Source organism: Cavia porcellus, unplaced genomic scaffold (genome assembly GCF_034190915.1).
Source record: "Cavia porcellus strain 051 isolate PalLab524CR breed Dunkin Hartley unplaced genomic scaffold, mCavPor4.1 scaffold_27, whole genome shotgun sequence".
Taxonomy (NCBI): Eukaryota; Metazoa; Chordata; class Mammalia; order Rodentia; family Caviidae; genus Cavia; species Cavia porcellus.
In genome coordinates, this window is record NW_026947510.1 from 8470236 (window position 1) to 8494527 (window position 24292).

The window sequence follows — 24292 nt, forward strand, 5'->3', positions numbered from 1 at the left end:
TCTACTCAGCTGCACATGGGCCAAACTCCAAAATAGACCTTATAATAACCCATAAATAATTCTTAAATACATGTAAAGGGATTGAAATTACCCCAAGCATAGTGAAAAGAAAACCTACAAAGTTGGAAATCTCAGTGAACTGTCCCTCAGACAAAGGACTTCTGACTAAAACATATAAATAATAAAAAAAAATCAGACCCCAAAATTCAAAGATCCAATCCAGAAATCGGCATCAATGATCAATACAAAATTCTAAGATGAAGAAATACAAATGACAAATAAATACATGAAAAAATGTTCATCATAACTACTTATTAGAAAAATGCAAATTAAAACCACAGTGAGATTCCATCTTACTCCAGAAAGAATGGCTAAGTTCAAGAAAATTACCAACAACAAAATGTGGAGAGGCTGTAGAGAAAAACAAAATTTCCTAACTATTGGGGGGGGGGTGAATATACTGGTACAACCATTGTGGAGGTCAGTCTAGAGATTTCTTAAAAAGCTGGAATTGGAAGTCCCATTTGTTCCAGCTATTCCGCTTCTAGGCATATTCCCAGGAGAACTGAAAACATCATACCACAATGATATATGTCAACCCATGTTTATAGCAGCACAATTTGTAATAGCCAGGTCTTGGAAACAACCTAAGTGTCCATCAACTAAGGAATGGATAAAAAAAGTTGTGATTTTTTTTTATACAATGGAGTACTATTCAGCTATAAAGAATGATCACATTGAGATATTTATAAATAAATGGATGCAGCTTGAGATCATATTCATAAGCAAAATAAATCAAACTTACATGTATAAATAATGAATAGTTTCCCTAGTGTAAGAAATGGTAAGAATAGATAAAAGTATGTGGTAATCATGATTCCCCATTATATTGCTTTGAAGCTTCATAATGTTTTCATTCATTAAGTGGAATGATTTTATCCTGGGTTGTTTGATTTTATTGTCTGTGATGGTATGAACAGCTATTTTGAAACAAAATGACATTATAATAACTAGTGATGATTTAATATCATCTTGTTTTGAAGTCCCACCTTTTGTTCTTATGTCTCCATCAGTTTCATCATGTTGTGTTTCACTGGATTTTATTATATGTGATAGTATAAACAAAAATTTTTATAGACAAGAAGATAATATAGAAACCATTGTTCGTTTTCACGTTAGTTGGTTCTGAATATCATATAATACATTCATACTGTTGAATGGTCTTTTAGGTATGCTCAAATATTTCAAGGAACGTGACACTATAGTAGCTAATGTCATGTCAGGTTTTCTTGTAGCGAACCACAATGTTGCTTAAATTTTTCTGTTCTGACCTGTGTTTTTATGTCCTCTTTTATCTTAATCTCTTTTTTATAAAAAAAACTAAAAAATAAAAATAAAAAAGAAATTATTCCATGCAAATTATCTGACCATAGAGAAATAAAATTGGAAAATATTCACAAAAGAAATCACAAAATCTGCAGACATACATGGAAATTAAATAACAACTTCTGAACAACCAGTGTGTTACAGATAAAATTAACCAAGGAATAAACAATACTTGCAACTCAATGAAAATATGGAAACAACATACTGTACTCTGTGGGATTCAAAGAAAGCAGTCATAAGAGGGAAATATACAGCAATAAATTGTCATATCAAAAAACCAGAATGAGCACAAGAAAATAACCTAATGTTACATCTCAAGGTTCTAGAAAAAGAAAAGCCAGATAAAATCTAAGCTTATGGAAGTGAAGAAATTGTAAAGATTAGAGCACAAATTGATGGCAACTGAAACTAAAAACAATACAAACAATTAATGAATTTAAAAACTATTTTTTGAGAGAGCAAACAAAATTGATAAACCTTTGGCTAACTTTATTAAGAAAGAGAAAAAAAAACAAATTCACACAATAAGGACTGAAAAGAGATAAGAGAAAAATATACAGCAATGAATTGAAATATCAAGAAAATAGAAGGAATTTACCTCAGAAATTATGGAAATTCAAATGATCATGTATATCTACTTTCAAAATCATACTCACATATGTTTGAAAACAAAAGGGAAAGGACAGATTTATAGAAACATATGCACTACCAAACCTCAATCAAGAAGATATAGCAATTTTTAACAACCAAATATCAGCTATTGAAATTGAAAATGTGATTAAAAATTTACCAACAAAGAAAAGCCCAGGTCCTGATGGACTCATGACTGAATTCTACAAGAAATTTAGAGATTTGATGCCATACTCCTTAACCTCTTCAATGAAATTGAAAAGGAAGGAAAGCTCCCTAAATCATTCCTGGAAGCAAGTATTACTCTGATACCAAAACCAGAATAAGAACCAATCAAAAAGAAGAACTACAGGCCAATCTCACTGATGAACATTGATGCAAATATTCTCAATAAAAGACTTCAAATAGAATACAACAAATCATCAAGAAGTTTATACATCATGGCCAAGTGGGATTCATTTCAAGAATTCAGGGGTGGTTTAACATATGCAAATCAATAGATATAATACACCATGTCAGCAGGGAGTTTTGGAAGACTTTTTGTTGACTTATCTGTTCCTGTTTGTATTTTTTTTTTTACGTCTACTGTAGAAACCATTTTAGTTAGTATCTACTTATCTGTGGTGCCATACATACATGCACAACTACCAAGTTACTCCCATAACAACACTGGTTAGTTTGTGTGATAATTTAATTACCTTTTAAGTTACATTCTTTGGAAAGTTCTCCCTATCTTTTTTTAAAATAATTTCTTACAACTCTGTTGACTGGTGTTTATTTTTCTCCCCACTTTTGCTTCTTAGTTCGGCCTTGGGAGAGTTGAGAGTATCTAGAGGCATTTTGTTGGATTAGTTTTTAATGCTCTTGTGGGAAACTAAGGGCTGATATTAAAGACAGCAAAGTGTGTCTGTTGTTGACATGATGATCTCTTTAATTAGGTTCTATTATTCAGTGATGTCCTTAGCTGTGTTTGTCCAGAGTTTTGATTTCCATTTTAATATATTTCACTTAAGTGGCCTGGGGGAGTGTGTAGTGTAGGAGGAGAATTTCTTCTGCTTATATTAGCATCAGCAGATTGAAGCATATAAACAAAGAAAGACTGGGAATTTAGCCCAGTCGTAAAAGTACCAGTCTGGCAAACTCATGAGGTCATGAGTTCAATATTTCGTAGGAACAAATTAAAAAAACCACTTGTTTTGATAATTTCATTCTATTGTCAATACTGTTTTACGAATTATAGACTACTGTTTTATGTGGTTCATCTGAGAAATTTATGTTGGGCCCAGGGGAAGATAAAGGCATAAAGAAAAGTGGTATGTCAATGTGAAGAGAGGTGTCAAATAAATAACAATACCTAAAAAATATACAAGAAATCAAACTCTATTGAATTTTTAAATATTTAGACCAAAACGTGAAGTTGAGGGGGCTTGATAAAGTGTTTACCTAAGCAAAAGAGGTATGCAGATAAATTGAAGTGTGTAGATTGAGAAGGGTGTTTCAGTACATTGTACCTACTGATATGTTTGTCAATAATTTTGTTTGGATTCTTTTTTTTTTTTTTTTTGTCTTTTTGATTTTTATCGGTACCGGGGATTGAACTCACGACTGCCTGCTTGCAAGGCAGGCGCTTATGCCGCTAAGCTAAATCTCCAGCCCCCTTGTTTGGATTCTTAAAGCCCAATTTTGTTTAGTATATCTCACACTTGCATTTAAATTTGACATTTTCCTTTATTCTACCAGTTGATTCCTATTCTCTAATTAATTTATAAATGCTTTTGTTATATTTATGTTGTTAGGTTAATGGAAAGAAAGTAAAGGCAAGATGGAGACAGAATAAAGAAGAGGAAATGAAATAAAGAATTAGAAGGAAAGAGAGTCAAAGTAGTAGAGAAGAAACTCTAAAAGCTAGAACAGGTCAAAGAACAAAATCTTGAAACTTAGATTGCAAGGATGAACCAATGCATAACCCAAGTAGCAGAACCAAAAGAAAGAAAGAAAGACACAAAAACTAATAAAAAAAACACAGAGATTAGAAAAAAAATTTAGTATGCCTCAAATCCAGCAAAATAATAAAAACAAAAATTAGCACAACAAAGATAACAATAGAAATAATAATAAAAACCTGTACACAATTGTTACAAGTTTAACTGAGAGGTCCCACACAGCTCCCTCTACATGGCCAACATTTTTTGGTTTTGCATAGTGAAGTTTCCTCCTGTGGGCCAGACAGTTGCCTACTCAAAGCCTTGAGGTATGACCCTCTCACCAAAAACGTGTCCTATTTACATGGTGTGCTCTGGGCATGACTCCTTGCAGTCTTCTGTGTGTACAGTTTCACTCATAAAATGGGGCGAGTAAATATCATGATGTCTTCATGTTTTCTCTCCCCAGCCTTCTCTTCTAAAGAAAAGTCTTTTGCATTTTGAAGTTTGAGGCTTCAAAAAGTAGCCACCTGCTGGCTATTGTGATGTCCTCGGGCCATCTTTCCTATTGCTTGTTTCTTAGCGACCAAACCCTCCTTTGCTCCATCTTACCAGTCTGTAACTTTACTGGAACTTCCTATGTGGTGAACTCTGAACTTTTTAAATTATTCTGCTGGAATCTTTCCTCCTGATTCTCAACACAGATCTGGCTAAAAGCTCCCAACAGTAGTCATGCTACTGCCTCAATGTCAGAGTGTCATGAAATTTGTTCCCCACAAGTTATAGTTAGTACAGTGCATTTAATCTCAGCCTCAAACAAAGACTCTGGGCAAAAACAAAATGCAGACAAACTTTATGCCCACGAATAATATACGTGGTCTGAGTCCCACCAGCCAGCACAGCCCTTGATCCCAACTGAAGTGTTTTTAGCCTGAGCTTTACAAGGCATTCTATCAGCACTGAACTTTGAACAGAATCTCCCATCAAGTACAGCTGAAAGCATCTTAGGGTAGCTGCTCCCTCTGAATCTCCAAACCTTTCCAAACTCTTACAGCAAAACAGTTTCTAAAATTCTTGAGAAAAGACCCATAGAAATGATCCCACTCTTGGTACTAATATGTCTTCATTGCTTTTTATTGTTACTGGCACTCACAAACAAAGGAAAAAAGCTTTATTTAAACTCACAGTTTTTAGATGGGTATCTTATTTTTCCATAGAATTTTACCATTATGTTTTCTAGTTTTGTGAGGAATTCTGTTGTATTTTGATTAGATTGCATGAAGTCTGTGTATGAGTTTTGGTAATGCGGTCATTTTGAGCCTATTTTTCCTGTCTACCTGGGGAGTGGGCAATATTTTCCATTTTTTTGGATGCTTTCTTTAAAATCTCATTTACGAGTACTATAGTTAAAATTACAAAGATGTTTTACTTCCTTGGTCAGGATAATTCTTAATTTTGTAATTTTTTGTGATTGTGAATGGTACTGTTTTCCTATTATTCATTGGGTTCATAATTGCTGTGCAAGAAAGTTATTGATTTCTGTGTGATTTCATATCCTATTACCTTGGCTATTAAGTCAATATGTTTGTCTATTATTTGGCTATTAAGTCTTGAAGCATTTTTGTGGAATTTTGAGGAACTTCTGTGTAAAGAATAAAATCATCTGAGAATAACAATAGTTTGTATTGTTTTTTCTATTTGTCCTCATTTTATTTCATTCTCTTGCTTCATTGGCTCTTTTTTTGAGTACTATAATAAACAAAACTGTGGTAGGGGACATCCTTGTCTTGTCCCCATTTTAGAGGATGGTTTTCTTTCTGTTTTTCCAATTTAATATAATTCTGTTGACCATAATATATTTTCTGTTGACCATTTTAATATAATGCAAAGGGTAGGTTTGTCGTAAATGTCTTTTATAAGATACACATAAAGTCCTCTATACACATTTTCTCCAAGAATTATCATAAATTGCAATTAGATTTTGCATATGCAAAATGACCATTATTACTCTTATTTTACAAAGATCTTCTCACTGCTAAAGGAATTTATAGATAAAAAATTATTTCAGACGTCATTGCATTTTTTTCTGATTTGCAATATTTCTTATAGGAAGATGTGTACTAATCATTTTTGTCTTGTAATATTTTGGTGATGTTCCTTGTAATATATTTTGTACAGTTTTCCATCAATTTCAGTGTAACAGGTTTAGACTTACATAGGATTCATTTAGATTCTTTGTTGATGTGTTATAACAGGCTTAGAAAACTTTGTGCATTCCTTTCTCCGAATGTATTCTTCAGTTTTGTTTGTTCTGGTCAATAATTATAGACATTAATATCCTTCATGAGTCATTTCATTTAAAAATATACTTTGCTTTTTTTACTAGATTTTTGACATTTGTTTATCTGTTTGAATATCTTTTTAAAAATAGCTCCTTATTGGTTTTATGCTTTATATCTGCATTAACCTTTTTTTTATTCACAGAAGTTGTTTTGACCTACTTGTTTCTAATTCTTGTACCAAGGATATCTGCTAATCTGGCTAAAATAATGTATTTGCCTTTTACTCTACATACAGTGTTCATTTTCATTACATATCTTATAGTTCTGTGTGTAATTCTATGTAGACTACTGTATTTCTTAATGCTGAGAAAGTATCAGCCTCTTCTTAGCTCCACAGGTAAGTATGAGGGTTGAACACTTAAGTTCTTCATATCATGGAGTCCAATGCTGGGTCTGCCTATCACTCTGCCTGTGATGACCTGAACTCACAACCTCCTTTTGTGATTCTACTGTTCCATTTTTTAAAATTAATATTAAATTTCACATTGAACTTTGACTCTCAGCTTGAAACCTGAAACTAAGATTTGAAAAACATGGAACACACACAGTACATATTAGTAATACACAGAAACCTAATGCTCTATGTCAGAATAGACCAGAGAAGAGTATATCTACCATAGTTAATAGGGTGCAGTCCCTGAGAACCACTGGGAACTCTTGAGAGGTGTCAGAAATTTCTCATCCAGGGAAGTATCAATAGATTTGTTCTAATTCACAATGGATTTGAACTAATCTGCATTTTGTATCAAAAGCAGAGAGCATGATAATGTCTACTTGATGTGCCCTTCCTAATCCCTCAAGATGTGTCAAAGCAACTTAGAGGAAAGTTTGAGAAAAGCTGTCCCCAGAGAGCTGTTATTCAGGAAAGAGTAAAGTAGAATCCCACACATGTATTCCCGACACAAATGTTCCACAGAGAAACACTTGACAATAATTCTGTCCACCCCAGCGGGATCTTGTCACTTTTCTTAAGGCTGTGCGAGAGTCTTCTCAGGAGCACTGGATCCCCACATGTCTTCTTCGGCAAGTGGCTTTTTGTTCCCAGATGCAGAGTCTGTGGGCAAGCAAGGTCCTAGGCAGAATACAAGAGGTCAGTGCGATTTGTAATATGGTTTCTGTAGACTCAGATTTTGTAGCCACCAGCCTTTAATTTAGTGACTCATAAAACTAGCATATTCTTTGATAGGAAATACTAAATTAATTTCAGGCAAGTATTCATTGTTGGAAATTAAATGGTCAGCACTTATTTGTTGTTTCTCAAGGAAGATATTTTTGTTTTATTTTGAAGTTTTATATTTATATTAACAACCCTTGTGAAAGAGATGAGCTTTTACAATGGGTTTTTATTAGACAGACTCAGTTTCTCTCTTCTCATCTGTATAAACTGATTAGAAACTTTTGAATAAGTGACTTCGGTACTTTGTGTTATTTAAACTTTTACTTAGTATGCCGTTAAATTCTTTGTTTAAATATTTGCTCTAAAAACGAATTGAAACTCCTTACAAAATAAATGTATTTCCAAATAAAGAGCTTGTGGATTTGAATGTTGATTTCACACTCACAGTGTTAGTATTTAAGCATGTTTTCTACTTCTTATAAAATTTTATACCAGGTAAAAATGAAAATCAGATTGCAATTACACACAAAAATATTTTAACATGAAGATTTTTCCCATGTTTCTAGCAAAGGTCTTAGAATATATTACACATAATTTATTGAGGGAAATTAATATGCCTTATCCATATTTTCTCTAATTTTCTTCATTTTAAAATTATTTCTAGAGGAGCATGATGGTACATGCCTATATTCTAGCACTTGGGAAGCTGAGACAACAGGCTCACTATGAGTTTGAAGGCCACATACTGAGTTCAAGGCTGGCCTGAGCTACATAGCAAGATGATTGATATGCTGGGACCCATTTCAATTTTGGGAAAAATATAAATCTAAATATTTTTATCCATCCTGGTTTCTGGGATTTTGTTTTGTGTTGGACCCACTCTCACTGAGTTTTTATTTGCATCAATAGATATATGTTAATTATTCTCCTTTTCATTAATATAATTTAAAGACACATGGGTAAACAGATCTGAGCAATGTTCCTCACAATTGTAAGACTTCATCCCTTTTCTATGGAGAGACTCATGGTTATGTGAATTTGTGTAGGTTGTGAGGTTTGTGTTGGGGACAGGGTGCCTCTGGGATTTTTAAGTTTCTTTACTTAGGAGTAGTAACTACCTTTTCTTTATTTTCCTGAAACTAGACATAAACATATGAATGCTATTAATACCTAAGAATAAATGAGCACCCAGATGTGTACATAAGCATCTCTTAAATTGACAGAAAGAAGTAATGTTTACAGTATTTTTAAAAATTACATATCTGTCATCGTGTTTTCTTACTCCTTTTCCTGGGGCTGTTTACTTCACAAAAGGTGTGCCATGAGCTGAAGCTACCTATTTGACTTGTGAGGATATTACTTTCGCTATTTATGCTCTTTTACCCTCTTTCTCTTTATAGGTTTACAGCTTGAATTATGCAACAAGATGTAGCATTCCCACAAACCTAACCTCCTCTCATGATCATGGAGAGTATCAGCTCACAGGCCCTATTTTCCTTATTACTTTAAATCATATACAAGGACAGTACTGGTGTCCACACTAGTGAATTTGGTCCATAAGTTACAGGAGTAACAGCATTGCCACTCTTAACAGCTACATTTGGGGAGTGTCTCTGGATCACCCTGCAGGTGGAAGGGGCTGCTGTAGTGCCCTCTGCTTCCCTCACTGTACTGAGCCTGGCAGCTCTGAGTTGGATGAGGCATGGCTGCGGATGGGATGTGCTGAATCTTTTCTGTTAGCTGGTGTTCATGTGTTCATGGTCTCAATAATATATTTCCTAATAAAATTACAGTACAGATTTAGCTATTTATATTCCTGTATGACATCTACAGATAAATACATTTGTCTGGAGAAAGCTATTTCAGTGTGTTTCAATGTAGTCCAATTTGAAGATGATTTATACACGCTACATGGCCAGTTTTAAAGGTTTTTTCCTAGATCCGATTTTTAAAAACAAAATTAAAGTCTGAATTTTACAGAAAGAACATGAGAAGACAAGTTTTGATTTATATTTCAACCTTGCTTTAATTATTTTAACATACATATCATCAAATGTTTCTATGTGCTAGTTTAATTTTATTTCTTTAAAATATATGAGGACTTCCTTTGTAATGGGTATGAAATAGACATATAGTAAATGGGTGTCTATCACTTAAGTACACGAAATGCTAGGAAGACCATTGAGAACTGTCACAAGGCAATCCACAAGAATCAGAGAAACCAGGAAGTGAGATATGTATTTTTTGATGTTTCTCCTGAGTACGAAAGGAGCAATCCTTCATTTTTTTCTGTGTGACTGAGGAAAATTGCCTTACTTTCCCTTATCAATACTTTGGGAAGAAAGACTAAAATTGTTTAATTCTCACTATGCCATTTCTACTTTAAAAACCAATTTTCACCCTATTTAAAACAAGCTCTCACCTACCTATGAATTTTTCAGTGTGATTTTAGTTCACGGTGCCTAAATAGTTCAGACTCTTCTGGGTCACTTAGTAGCATGTGTTCTTAGTAGCTCCGAAAGTGTAGTCTTAATGCTGTGATGGAAAATATGAATAAATATGTGTCTGCACGTGTGCTGCTATGACCCTCATATTGTAGCTTTATACTAAGGCCCTCATATCATAACTTTGACTTAAAACAATTAGCTGAATCATATACAGAGATTATTTAAAAGTTGGTTATCACCAAATTACACAGTATAATATTTACAATTGACCTATAAATATTCGACTATCTTTTTTCAGTTTGTTTGATTAGTTTTTTGTTTGTTGGAGGAAGGTGTCAAAGTTTGGACTCATGGGGAAAATTGGAAATGCTTGATGTACTCTTCATTAAAACAAAGGTAATCATCATTAGCATTATTTAAAGTATTTAGCATTCTCACTCCATCAGCCTGTGATAGAATGAAAAAGAAATCTGGAATCTGTGGTCCTAATAAAAATTATAATTGCAATCTGATGATTTAGATTAGGTTTTTATGACACCAACTTCTAAAATGCATAAAATTTCTTGGTTGTTTCCAAAAATCTATTTTAATTTCATCTGTCTTATAAATTAATATTGTTAAGAGTGTGGTATTTTGGTATTCAGTTCACCTTGCTCTTTTAGGCTAAAACTGTGTTGAAATACTTTATAAACTGTATCAGTTCACTAAGTTTGCATGTATGATAAACTACATAATAATAATAATAATAATAATAATCAGTATTGATTCGTATACCATGCTCCTTTCATGGCTAGTACATTTCAATACATTATATCTCTATGAAGTAAATATAATAATTCATATTTTATAGATCAGAAAACTGTAGCTCAGAAATATTAATTGTTTTTTCCAAGTCCTTTTAAGTGTCATATCATATGGGTAAATTGGTGTCACTTGTTGCCTTAGCGAATTTGAAACCTACTAATCAAAATGCAAGCATATGAGAATATTTTTCTCTATGAATATTTGGACTGCCAGTGAACCGGAATAAAGATGTCACTGAAATAACACACCTGTGTATGTGTCTCCCAAGAAGAATAACTGCTTGGATAAATCTTATTTCTCGATATAGGAAATTCTCCTCTATCAACTTTAACAAAAAATATAGAGTTCTTTTTACATACATAGCACTATGTATACTTTTTAGAGCTATGTTGGCAAATACAAAAATGCAACTGATTTTTAAAGCTAAAACTTGAGAGGAAAAATAAATATATACCTTCCAAAATCTGGGAAAGTTTTCTCACCAAGGTACTGTGAGCCTCCTAATCGAGAATCCACTGGGAATGGTGGTTAGAAAAAAGAGAGCAATGGTGCCTCCAGGAAGCTGAGGTGGATTTTAGCTCTGAAGAGGCAACAGGATGCATGGGGAAGAACCCTCCATTATGAAAGCATAATGTTGGTTGCGATTGATGACAGTGACAATTTTTTTTGGCTTTTCTCCTCAGAAATTTATGTTCTTATTCCAAGAAGATGAAAGCAAGGAGAACATTTTCCATTTTTTCTCATATAGAAAAAACAGTTTTCTTTGAAGTCACCATTGGAATCATAGCCAACACTGTCCTGCTACTGTTCCACATCCTCATGTTTCTCCTCAAGCAAAGGCCCACACCTCTTGACCTGACTATCGGTCAGTTGGCTCTAATTCACCTGGTAATGCTGGTAACTGTGGGCCTTATAGCTACAGACACTTTTGGGGTTCGTGACTGGGGGAGTGACTTCCCGTGTAAATCAGTTATCTATATATATAAGTTAATGAGGGGCCTTTCTATCTGTACTACTTGTGTCATGAGCGTCTTCCAGGCTGTCACTCTCAGTCCCAGAAACTCTTGCTTGGCCAAATTCAAACATAAATCTATACATCACTACCCATGTTGCCTTATCTTCATATGGGTCTTCAATATGCTCCTGAATGGCCGTTTCTTAGTTTCCATTGGTGCCACCCCCAATGTGACCTCACACAATCTTGTGTTTGTCTCTGAATCCTGCTCTCAGTGGCCCATTAATTATTTGTTCAGGTACATATTTTTCTCATTGGTGAACATTCAAGATATCTCCTTTATAGGGTTGATGGTTCTCTCAAGTGGATACATGGTGAGCCTGTTGTGCAGGCATAAGAGGCAGTTCCAGCATCTTCACAGCATCAGCTTTTCTCCAAAAGTATCCCCAGAAGGAAGGGCCACCCGAACCATTCTTCTGCTCATGGGGTTCTTTATGATCATGTACTTTTTGGACTGTGTGTCCTTCTTTTCCTCTGGAATACTGTGGAAAAGTGATCCAATTAAGCATTTTATTCAGATGCTTGTGGGCAATGGCTATGCCACAATCTGTCCTTTTGTGCTAATAAGCACTGAAAAACGAATCATCAGGTGGTTAAAATTCAGATGCTAAAAGTCAATTTCAGCAATTGATAATTTCCTTTCAGCAAGTATTTTGGATTTCTGTCCTGTCTTTGAACATTATGTATTTATATTTTAATGTTTACATATTTACTTTGCTGTATATGAGGTGTAAGTACATAGTACATTATTTAACATTGTAAGTCTTGGGAGAACTGAAGCGTCCATGACAAGCTATGCTCACAAGATTGGAGGTCTTTCTGAGTACCAATTTCTAACAAACAGGGTATATGACATTGCTTTTATGAGGAAATACCAGGTCTAAGAAAAAGCAGGTAGAAGACACTGTATAGAAAATAAACAAACAAAAAAATAGAAGGGCTATCTTGATATTTTTAAAATTCTATGCTTTCATGTATAGTTCTACTTTTATAGCAGGGATGCTTCAGAACACTTATTAAAATTAATGTTAGAAAAATGAGAACAACTACCAGCCTAGCCCAGCCTGTTTAGCTGCCGCGCCTGGCCATAGGTCTGCAGAGGAGGAGCTGGGCAGATCTGGGGTGCCCTCACTGGCCTCTCTGCGTGTCTGGAGGACTCTGGATATCTGCGCCCAGACTGCTGGAGTTCCCTCAGGCTTCCAGGTGCAGTGAAGGAGAGAGGTGGGTTTGAGGCTTCCACATCAGCCTCCCCACTCCCGGCTTCATTTGGAGACCTGCTGAACTCCCGATAGGTGGGCTGGCCCACACTACCAGCCTAGCCCAGCCTGTTTAGCTGCCGCGCCTGGCCATAGGTCTGCAGAGGAGGAGCTGGGCAGATCTGGGGTGCCCTCACTGGCCTCTCTGCGTGTCTGGAGGACTCTGGATATCTGCACCCAGACTGCTGGAGTTCCCTCAGGCTTCCAGGTGCAGTGAAGGAGAGAGGTGGGTTTGAGGCTTCCACATCAGCCTCCCCACTCCCGGCTTCATTTGGAGACCTGCTGAACTCCCGATAGGTGGGCTGGCCCACACTACCAGCCTAGCCCAGCCTGTTTAGCTGCCGCGCCTGGCCATAGGTCTGCAGAGGAGGAGCTGGGCAGAGTTGGGGTGCCTGCATCGGCCTCTCCATGTGTCTGGAGGACTGTGGATATCTCTGCAACCAGGGAGGGTCCACAGGTTCCTGAAGCACTGTGGCCTGTGGTGAGTACCCTAACCCGGCTGCGATTGAAGAACTGTGGAGCTTCCAAGGGGCAGGTGGGCGCACAGTGTCCCTGAGGCCCAGCTTGTCTGGAACTGCGGAGTTCTGAGCGGGCAGAGGAGGGCCACTGGTTCTGTAGGCCTAATGGCTTGGGGTAGCGCAGCGCCAGAGTCTCAGTAGCTCCAAACATAGAAGGGGATTTTCAACAGATCCTGAGGAAGCTTTCAAATAACACTTGAAACACAGAAATATAGGAAAATGACAAAATAAAAGACCAAATTACAACCTCAAACCTCCAGCCCATCTCAAGAAACCCTAGGAGCGATGTATATAGAAGAAAATATATCCCATCCACCTCATATATCGGACACAATAGCCACTGAAATTGACAAGCAACTCCAGGAAGCTTTAAAGAGATTCAAACTCGAAATAATCTCCCAGATAAAAGAAGAAATGATAAAAGAAATGAAAGAGATTCTAAATATATCTAAAGAAAACACAGATAAAAAATTGGAGGAACTAAACAAAAAGATAGAATCCCTAGACGAGCAATATAAGAAACAAACAGAATACATAATGCAGATGCACAGAGATATACAGGAAATAAAAAACTCCACTGAAAGTTGTAAAAACTGCCTTAATGAAAGTGAAGATAGAATTTCAGACCTTGAAGACAGGATTGCAGCTAGTGAACAGGAAAGGAAAGATCTTTTGAAAATAACAAGGAACCAGGAAACAACAATTCAACAACTGCAAGACGATGCAAAGAAGAATAACATAAGAATGATAGGGATTAATGAAAGAGAGGGAGACAACATGAAGGATGTCAGGAGGATATTTAGAGAAGTAATAGCTGAAAATTTCCCAAGCATGAGATCAGAAACTGACATCAGGATCAGTGAAGCATATAGAACTCCAAACAGTCATAACCAAAATAAAACTACACCCAGACATATAATAATCACCATCCCAGAAATCCAACACAAGAATAGGTTATTAAAAGCTGTCAGAGAGAAAAGACAAATCACTTATAAAGGAAAACCTATCAGAATCACAGCAGACTTCTCAGCACAAACGATAAAGTCAAGAAGAGCATGGAGTGAAGTATTCCAGATCCTAAAGCAAAATGATTTCCAACCAAGACTGATATATCCTGCAAAACTATCATTCAAAATAGATGGTGCAATACGATACTTCCATGACAAAGAACAGCTGAAGAACTTCATGAACACCAAACCGACCCTGCAAAAAATATTGAAAGACAGTTTAGATACACAAAGGAAAAAACCACTAAGCAAAGCAAATAATTAAACAGAACCGAAAGATAAAGATGCAACAGCAGAGAGATAACATTCCTACAATTAACCAGCATTTAACAGTAATAACCATTAATGCAAATGGTCTCAATGCACCAATCAAAAGAAACAGACTAGCAGAATGGATCAAGAAACAAAATCCAACCATATGCTGTTTACAGGAAACCCATCTAACCCAGAAAGATACTCACAGACTGAAAGTCAAAGGATGGAAAACAATTCTTCATGCAGCAGGAATCCAAAAAAAGGCAGGAGTAGCCATTCTGTTTGCAGACAACGTGAACTTTAAACCAACAATGACCATAAAGGACAAAGAAGGTCACTACATACTCGTAAGCGGAAAACTCCAAGAGGAAGAGATAACTATCTTAAATATATACGCACCAAACTCCAGAGCACCCAGTTATATAAAACAATTATTAACAGAAATGAAAACTCAAATTATCAGTAACACAATTGTAACAGGAGACCTTAATACACCACTGACACCAAGGGACAGATCAACCAGACAGAAAATGAGCAAAGAAATAACAGAACTGAATCACACCTGTGAACAAATGGGTTTGATAGACATATACAGAATGTTCCACCCAACAACATCAGAATACACATTCTTCTCAGCAGTACATGGATCATTTTCTAAAATAGACCATATATTAGCTCACAGAACATATTTAAGCAAATGCAAAAGAGTTGAAATCATCCCTTGCATGTTATCGGATCATAGCGCTCTGAAATTAGAAATTAATGACAAAGGATACTGCAAAAATTCCGCAAACACATGGAAACTAAATAACACACTCTTGAGTAATCAGTGGGTCACAGAAGAAATTAAAGAAGAAATTAAACAATACCTAAAAGAAAATGAAAATGCAGATACAACTTACCGGAATCTGTGGGATGCAATGAAAGCCGTTCTGAGAGGAAAATTTATTGCACTGAGTTCCCACATCAGGAAAACAGAACGAATACAAATAAATAACTTGATGCTACACCTCAAACAGCTAGAAAAAGAAGAGCAAGTCAAGCCCAAAGCCAAAAGAAGAGAGGAAATTATAAAAATCAGAGCAGAAATCAATGCAATAGAGACTAAGAAAACAATCCAAAGAATCAACGAATCAAAGAGTTTGTTCTTTGAAAGAATAAATAAAATCGATAAGCCCCTAGCCAACCTTATTAAAAAAAGGAAAGAAAAAGCTCAAATTCATGCAATAAGAAATGAAAAAGGAGAAATCACTACAGACGCAATAGAAATACAGAGGATCATCAACACCTATTTCGAAAACCTCTACTCTCAAAAGTTTGACAACACAGAAGAAATAGACAGATTCTTAGAAGCATATGAAGTACCAAAGCTAGATCAAGAGGATATAAAACTGTTGAATAACCCAATCTCTGCTAATGAAATTGAGAAGGTAATTGGGTCCTTGCCCACCAAGAAGAGCCCAGGCCCAGATGGATTCACTGCAGAATTCTACAAGAAATATAAAGAAGGCCTAATGCCGACACTCCTCAAACTATTCAATGAAATTGAAAGGGAAGCAATCCTTCCTAAGTCATTCCTGGAAGCAAATATTACTCTAGTACCAAAACCTGAGAAAGACCCAACTATAAAAGAGAACTATAGACCAATTTCCCTAATGAACACAGATGCAAAAATCCTCAATAAAATATTGGCAAATAGGATCCAGCAAATCATCAAGAAGATTATACACCATGACCAAGTGGGATTCATCCCAGGAATGCAAGGATGGTTCAACATACGCAAATCAATAAATGTAATCCACCATATCAATAAAGCCAAAAATAAGAATCACATGATCATCTCTATAGATGCAGAAAAAGCCTTCGATAAGGTCCAACACTTATTCATGATAAGAACTCTACAGAAAATTGGAATAAATGGTCTTTACCTCAATATAATAAAGGCCATTTATGAAAAACCAACAGCCAGCATCATACTAAATGGCCAAAAATTGAAAGCCTTTACTTTAAAATCAGGTACAAGACAAGGATGTCCTTTATCACCACTCCTATTTAATATAGTACTGGAAGTACTAGCCAGAGCAATTAGGCAAGAAAGAGAAATAAAAGGGGTAAAGATAGGAAAAGAAGAAGTTAAATTATCATTGTTTGCAGATGACATGATACTCTACATAGAAGACCCCCTAAACTCCATTGAAATACTCTTAGATACAATAAATAAATTCAGTAATGTGGCTGGATACAAAATCAATACTCAGAAATCAATAGCATTCCTATACACGAACAACAAAATTACAGAGAGGGAAATAAGAGAAACTGGACTATTCACATTAGCAAGCAAAAAAATGAAATATTTTGGAATTACTCTTACGAAAGAAGTGAAAGACTTATACAGTGAAAATTACAATACACTGAAAAAGGAAATTGAAGATGATCTCAGAAAATGGAAAGACATCCCTTGCTCATGGATAGGAAGAACAAACATTGTGAAAATGGCCATTCTCCCAAAACTGTTATACAGATTCAATGCAATCCCAATAGAAATACCATCAACATACCTTATAGATCTAGAGAAATCACTCCTAAATTTCATCTGGAACCAGAGGAGACCTAGAATCGCAAAGGCAATTCTAAGCAGCAAAGACAAAGCAGGAGGCATCACAATCCCTGACTTGAAGTTATACTACAAAGCAACAGTAGTAAAATCAACATGGTATTGGAATCAAAACAGAGCTGAAGATCAGTGGAATAGATTAGAAGATACAACCACAACTACGAACACACTCAACCACCTTATTTTTGATAAAGGAGCCAAGCAGGTTCACTGGAAGAACGACAGTCTCTTTAATAAATGGTGCTGGAAAAACTGGCTCTCCATTTGCCGAAAACTAAAGCTAGACCCATGTCTATCACCATGTACTAAATTAAAATCTAAATGGGTCAAAGATCTGAATATTAAAACAGAAACACTAAATCTATTGGAAGACAAAATAGGTAGAAACCTTGGAGACATAGGAGTAGGTAAAGAATTCATGAACAGGACTCAAACCGCACGGGAAATACTTCCCAGAATCAATAACTGGGACCACCTCTTATTAAAATGTTTCTGCATGTCAAAAGAAATCTCCAGCATAGTGAAAAGAAAACCCACAAACTGGGAAAAGATTTTAGTGAACTCTCTCTCAGACAAGGGCCTCTTGTCTAAAACATATAAAGAATTAAAGAAACTCAGACCTCCGAAATTCAAAGATCCAATCCAAAAATGGGCATCTGAGATGAATATGCAATTCTCAGATGAAGAAATGCAAATGGCAAATAAATACATGAAAAAATGCTCATCATCATTGGTCATTAGAGAAATGCAAATTAAAACCACACTGAGATACCATCTCACTCCTGAAAGAATGGCCAGGATCAAGAAAACCGACAACAAATGCTGGAGAGGCTGTGGGGAAAAAGGAACTCTCCTGCACTGCTGGTGGGAGTGTAGACTGGTACAGCCTTTGTGGAGATCTGTCTGGAGATTTCTCAAAAAGTTGGGACTGGAAATCCCATTTATTCCAGCTATTCCACTTCTAGGTATATTCCCAGAAGAACTGAAAGCATCATACCACAGTGATATATGTGCACCTATGTTTATAGCAGCACAATTTGTAATCGCCAGATCTTGGAAACAACCCAAGTGCCCATCAACTGAGGAATGGATAAAAAAGTTGTGGTATTTCTATACAATGGAGTATTATTCAGCTATAAAGAAGGATCACATTGAGATATTTATCAATAAATGGGCGCAGCTTGAGACCATACTCATTAGTGAAATAAATCAATCTCGCATGTGTGAATACCGAATAGTTTCCCTAATGTAAATAATGATTCAAATATATAAAAATATGTGGTAATCATGATTCCCCATTAGGTGGCCTTGAAGCCTTATAAAGTTTTCACTCATTAATTAGAAAGGCTTTATTCTGGGCTTCTTGATATGAAAATATTTGAAGCTAGAGTATATGAAGTTTTATCCAAATATTTCAAGGAAAAAGACACTATGGTAACTACTATTAAGTCATGTTATAAGGTGGTGAAGTACTAGGTTGTTGAAACAGTCATGCTGTGACCTCTATTGTTATATTGTTATGTCCTGTTTTATCTCAATCTCCCCCTTATTGTTTCAAAAAAAATTATTTAGTCATTTCTTATGTTTGTCTTAATTAAAGAAAAAATTCAAAAAAATTAGGATATATAAATAGTAACTCTTTTCGATTTCCTATTAACTTGTTTTGAAGTCCTGTAGTACTCCCACGATCTTGTTTTGACTGATTAGACTCTGTTCCATTCTATATGATAGTATCAAGTTTGAAGACATAGGCAACTACTTTGAAGACAATAAGATTCACTAAGATACCCATTCTGGTTTGACTATTGTCTTCTTTGGAAGTCCTGTAATGTTTACAATGCCTAAGTTTTATTGGTCTTGTTCTCTACTGTTTTGTCCAACTTTATAATATCTAATGAGATAGACAATTCTTTTTAAGGAAACAAGGGACAACGTTGATAACCATTGTTGATAAACTTGTACTCTGTTCTACACCATGTGCTATGTCTATCCTTGGTATTGACTGACAGCTTTGTTTTGCCATATTTGACTATATTCGCCCCCCCCCCAAAGAAAGTAATAAGCACTAAGGAGTAATAAAATCCAAGATGTGTAAATTTTGTTGTAAAAAAGAGAGGGGGAAAAAAAAAAAGAAAAAGAGCTCTAACGGATATAACAGCAAGTGTGTTTGGGGGTGTTAAATAGCTGACTTTATCAATGTTTTTGGAACATTGAACACAGCTGTTTGCAGTCTCCCTGTTTGAATGTCCACCTTGTGTTCTTTGATACTGTGATTTGAGGAACTATTTTCAAGAAGATAGTGTGTAATCTACTAGCAGGTAATTTCTCACTGTTATGTTTTTTTGTTTTGTTTTGTTTTGTTTTGTTTTGTAGTTCTGTATTGCGTGTACCCTTACGCCGCTTTGGTTTGTTTTGTGTTCTTCTCTTTTTCCTCTTAAATAAAAAAAAAAAAAAGAAGTAAAAAAAAAAAAAAAGAAAAGAAAAATGAGAACATTAATGCTGCAGAAACATATTAATGCCTTAAATACCTATTGTGTATATAACATATAAAAGATTTGTACAGAATATAAGTAAGTTTTTATAAAATAATACTTAACCAAGTTAGGACTCAACCTGGATGAAAAGAGAAGCCATGTTAGAAATACTTAAAGAAATTTAAATAAAAACACTGATAATTGGGATAAACAAAAGGCTTAATTCCTGTTGCCAAAATCAATCTAAATAAGAGACTTGTAGATCAAACTAAACACTAACATAGGATTTAATAAAATATCAGTCTAGTCCAAGAGCTGCTGGTGAGTTGTCTGAGCATGAGCAGAATAAGAGAGCCATACTAGGAAATTTAAAAGAAGAAAAGGAAAGGACTGCAAAAAACAGAAAGACTTAAGTATTGTGTCTAACTCAAGCCACACAGGATAGACTTGGGGTACAAGGCGCCCTGCCAGTTTTGCCTTCCTTCAAACAGAGCGCGCTTCATTCCAGCAGCAAACTCCGCAGCACACACAGGAGCCAGTGAACTTGTTCCTCCCTAGTAAGCCATTAGGACTTTCTTTGTTCCTTCCTTTCTTCCTTCCTTTCTTCCTTCCTTCCTTCCTTCCTTCCTTCCTTCCTTCCTTCCTTCCTTCCTTCCTTCCGTCTCCTTTTTCTTTCTTTTTTTCTTTCACTCTATTAATCTCATTTTATTTTTAAATTTTTCTTTCCTCTCTCTGTCCTTCCTTATTCATTTCCTTCCTCCATCCTTCTTTCTTTTCTTCCTTCCTTTTTTCTTTTTTTGTAATGCACTAGAACAGCTAACTGGACACCAACTTTAGGGGCCACAGAGGTGGCAGGAGTTAAAGTACTGATTGGAACAACATGAGCCCTCCTTCCCAGAGAACCATAGCTTGAGAGAGGGACACAGGATTTAATCAGCTTTATGCTGCAGTGCAGCAATGAGTGGGAGTTTGGCATTTCCCCGACAGGGAGCAATCTAACCGGGACTAAAGAGCCCTGGGCTGTCTCTGTGGCAGCAGGAGGAACAGAGAGTCAGAGCCCAGCACCAAACCCCACCTCACTCTGCAACAAGTGGAAAAATAGAAGCAGTTAGTCAGCAAGTATAGGAACCACAGCAGAGGGGGCATTAGTGGTGACACCCTGGAAGGTAGGGAGGGGAACAGCATAACCCTTCGGAACCCATGACTAATAGTTTAATAAAGGGACATGGGACTTCGGCAGGTTTGTACTGAGGCACAGCAACAAGTGAGAGGTTGGAATTCCCTCCACAGGAGGGGAGATCAAAGTGGGACCAAGCTGTGTTTGATGGCAGTGGCAGGAGCAGAGAGTCAGAACACAGCACCCCACTCTACTCTGTAACAATGGGTGGGAGAAGAAAAAGATGTGCCAGTGGAAGGCTAACAGAGGGGCCATGTGTACACAGTATTGGGTACAGCCTCAGGCTGTCTCTGATGGTACCACAGAGACCAGGAGAGATACAGAGATGAAAAGGTTAAGGGGTAGGTAGGCCAGCAGTCACACAGGAAGTTACTGGCTGAAGACTGGTCCCAGGCACCCACATTCAGAGGCCCAGATCACTAATCCTATTGCAGTTTTTGTGGATTTACCCAGAATATTTGGGCTATCTAACTTGGATACTACCACATGACAGTGGGCAGCAGAGAAATGTTTTTTTGTTTGTTTCATTTTCCTTTATTTATCTCTTCCTCCCTCTCTCTGTCTCTGTCTTTGTCTCTGTCTCTGTCTCTGTCTCTCTCTCTCTCTCTCTCTCTCTCTCTCTCTCTCTCTCTCTCTGTCTGTCTTTCTCTCTCTGGTTGTTTCAGCTTTTACATGTATTTTTGTGGTACTCATCTTCTTTCTCTTTTTCCTCAACTGTATCTCCTGATTTTATGATATTTTTCTGTGAGTGAACATTGCTTTTAGTCTTTATGTTTCCCTTTATCTTTTGCCCACTCCTTTTTCTTTCTTTCCTGTCCTCTTCTCTAGTTTCCCAAGACTTGCATGATCATCCTTTTTGCTCAAGCTTTGCCTCTACTAGATTTGTCTTCATTTATATCTCTGTTTTGTCCCCTATCTACATGAAATTTGCCCCATTACAAGGTAAATTATTCTACCAGGGGTAAAAGTTTCTGATTTTTGTTTGATTTTGTTGTGTAACTGTAGATCTTGCACCTATGGTTTTAAAATACCAAATTAATAATTATCACAGTTTGTCAGGTTCTAAGCTGTGTTTGATGTGGGGAAATCATATCAGTTGTTATCAGTTTTTCTCCTTTTCTTTAGAGTTGTCTTCTGGGGTCCTGACCATCAGCAGAGTCCAGTACCAAAGTAATAGACACTGAGCCAAATACACAGAAATATCTCATCCTAAATAAGTTGAGAAGGAAGGCTCTTGAGACAGACACAAAACCTAAGAACTGCTAGTACCTGGAAGATACCTCTGAGAAGAAGACATTTCCTAGTAATCCCTCAATCCTAGGTATAAAGCTATCTATTATAAGAAATTTATAAAAATCAAAAGAAAAATCAGAATAAAATAAAAATTGAAAATTATAAGATGCAGGAGCAAATTCAAATTAGCTTTCCACATGCCAAAGACTAAAACTAGAGCTATGCTTATCATCATGCAGTAAAGTCATAATCAAAAGATCTAACTATTAAAATAGAAAAACTAAATCTGGTGGAAGAGAGAAGTGACAGAGCTTTTAAAGACATAGATATAGGCAGAGATTTCATGAATATAACCATAACTGCATGTTAATATAACTAGGATTGCATTTTATTAATGTTTTTGTTTAGCAAAGCAAATAACCAATAGAGTGAAAAGATAACCAACAGAATTTGAAATTATTTTCATCAGTTCTCCTTCAGACAAAAGACTGATGTCTAGAACATACAAAGAATTGAAAAAAAATCAGACTTCTTAAATTAAAAGATCCAATCGTACTATGAGTATCTACAATGAACATTCTCTGAGGAATTCGAAGAATTCTCTCAGGAGAATTCCAAACAGCAGAGAAATATACAAAAATATATTCAACATCACTGTTTATTCGAGAGATGCAAATCTAAACAAGTTTGTGATTCTGTCTCACTCCAGAAAGAATAGCTACTATGAAGAAATATACCAAAAACAAATGCTGATGGGGATGTAGAGAAAAAGGAGCCTTCTACAGTGTTGTTGTGAGTGTATACTGGTGCAACTACTATAAAAATCAATTTGGAGATCCCTCAAAAACTAAAAGGATTCATTGGAATCAACTGTTTCCCTATACGGTTTCTTCTACAAAGGTCGAAATATATGTGCTTCCATGTTTATAGCAACATAGTTTGTAATAGATAAATTTTGAAAGCAATTCAAATACCCACGAATCAATGAATTGGCAAAAAAGATGTGGATGCTTTATAAAAGGAGTACTACTAGCCCATAAAAGATAAGCATGAGATGTATACAGCTAAATGGAGGGACATTGTGGCCTTATTCTTAAGTGTAATAAATTGGACACACGTCTACAAAAATCACATTGTGTCTCCGGTGTGAGAAACTGAAAGTATGAGTGAGTTCCAGAATGTATAATAGATATTGTGAAATAAGAAGGAATTGTTACAAAGGTAAACAGAACTAGAGTGAATGGAGGAGGAAAGCATGAAGGGAGAAAGGTAAGATAAAATGGAAGCAAATCTTTGTAAATAAGGAGGATGATGGGGGATAAAGGGAGGGAAAGGGAATTGTAAACAAAGAAGAATCAAAATATGTCATGTAAGTGATTACAAGTTTCTTATACTGAATATAATCATTAAGTATGTCTAAATTTTACCAAAAATTTAATTTAAAAAATACTTAACCATTGTTTTATGTATATATAAAGTGAAAATTTGTCCATAAATTTTATGATGTAAAATTGTTGGATTCTTAATACTTTAGGCAAAATTTAATGATGGTAGGTATCTACAAAAGAAGGTAGCAAAATTTCTTATCCAATCCTTTGAAAAATCTATGAGCCTTCTTGAGAATCTGTAAATTATACGTAAATTTTCAAAAGAAGCTAGGCTGTTGTAGGCAGATTGTATCATACATTCAAATCTTAAATCTTTGTTTTCACAAGAAACCAGAAAATCAGTTCAAGTTATTTTTATATACTTTATAATAGTATGGCATCTGTACTGGCAAATTTTGATGATTTTTCCATTTTGTAAAGGTGAAGTAGAATAACTACAATTATTACAAGAATTTGAAAAGCCCCATCTAATGGATATATGGCATTTTCAGAATTTCTAATGACATATTAATTTTCTACAATATATTTTTAGTGTGACACACTTCTAAGAATCTCATTCCCTAATATTTGTAATATTTGTACTTTCACTTTAGATGATTGAACATCTAGTCTGTATGAAAAGTTCTATTATGGTTCTGGATAAAGATAACCATAAATTTAAATACCTCCGAATTTTTAAAAGAGTAAGGTTAATCCCAGATACCAAA

At 35.6% G+C, this 24292-nt stretch overlaps 1 protein-coding gene across 1 annotated transcript; it reads left to right on the forward strand.

Moving 5' to 3' along the window:
- The first annotated feature begins 11356 nt into the window (after positions 1-11356).
- Cavporv1r674 (vomeronasal 1 receptor cavPorV1R674) lies at positions 11357-12274 on the forward strand. The gene has a single exon (NM_001167452.1). The coding sequence runs from the start codon at positions 11357-11359 to the stop codon at positions 12272-12274; it is 918 nt and encodes a 305-aa protein (NP_001160924.1).
- Positions 12275-24292: the final 12018 nt, after the last annotated feature.

Bases quoted from the DNA above. Each gene is read 5' to 3' on its own strand.
- Cavporv1r674 (NM_001167452.1), top strand. From the start codon at position 11,357: ATGAAAGCAAGGAGAACATTTTCCATTTTTTCTCATATAGAAAAAACA.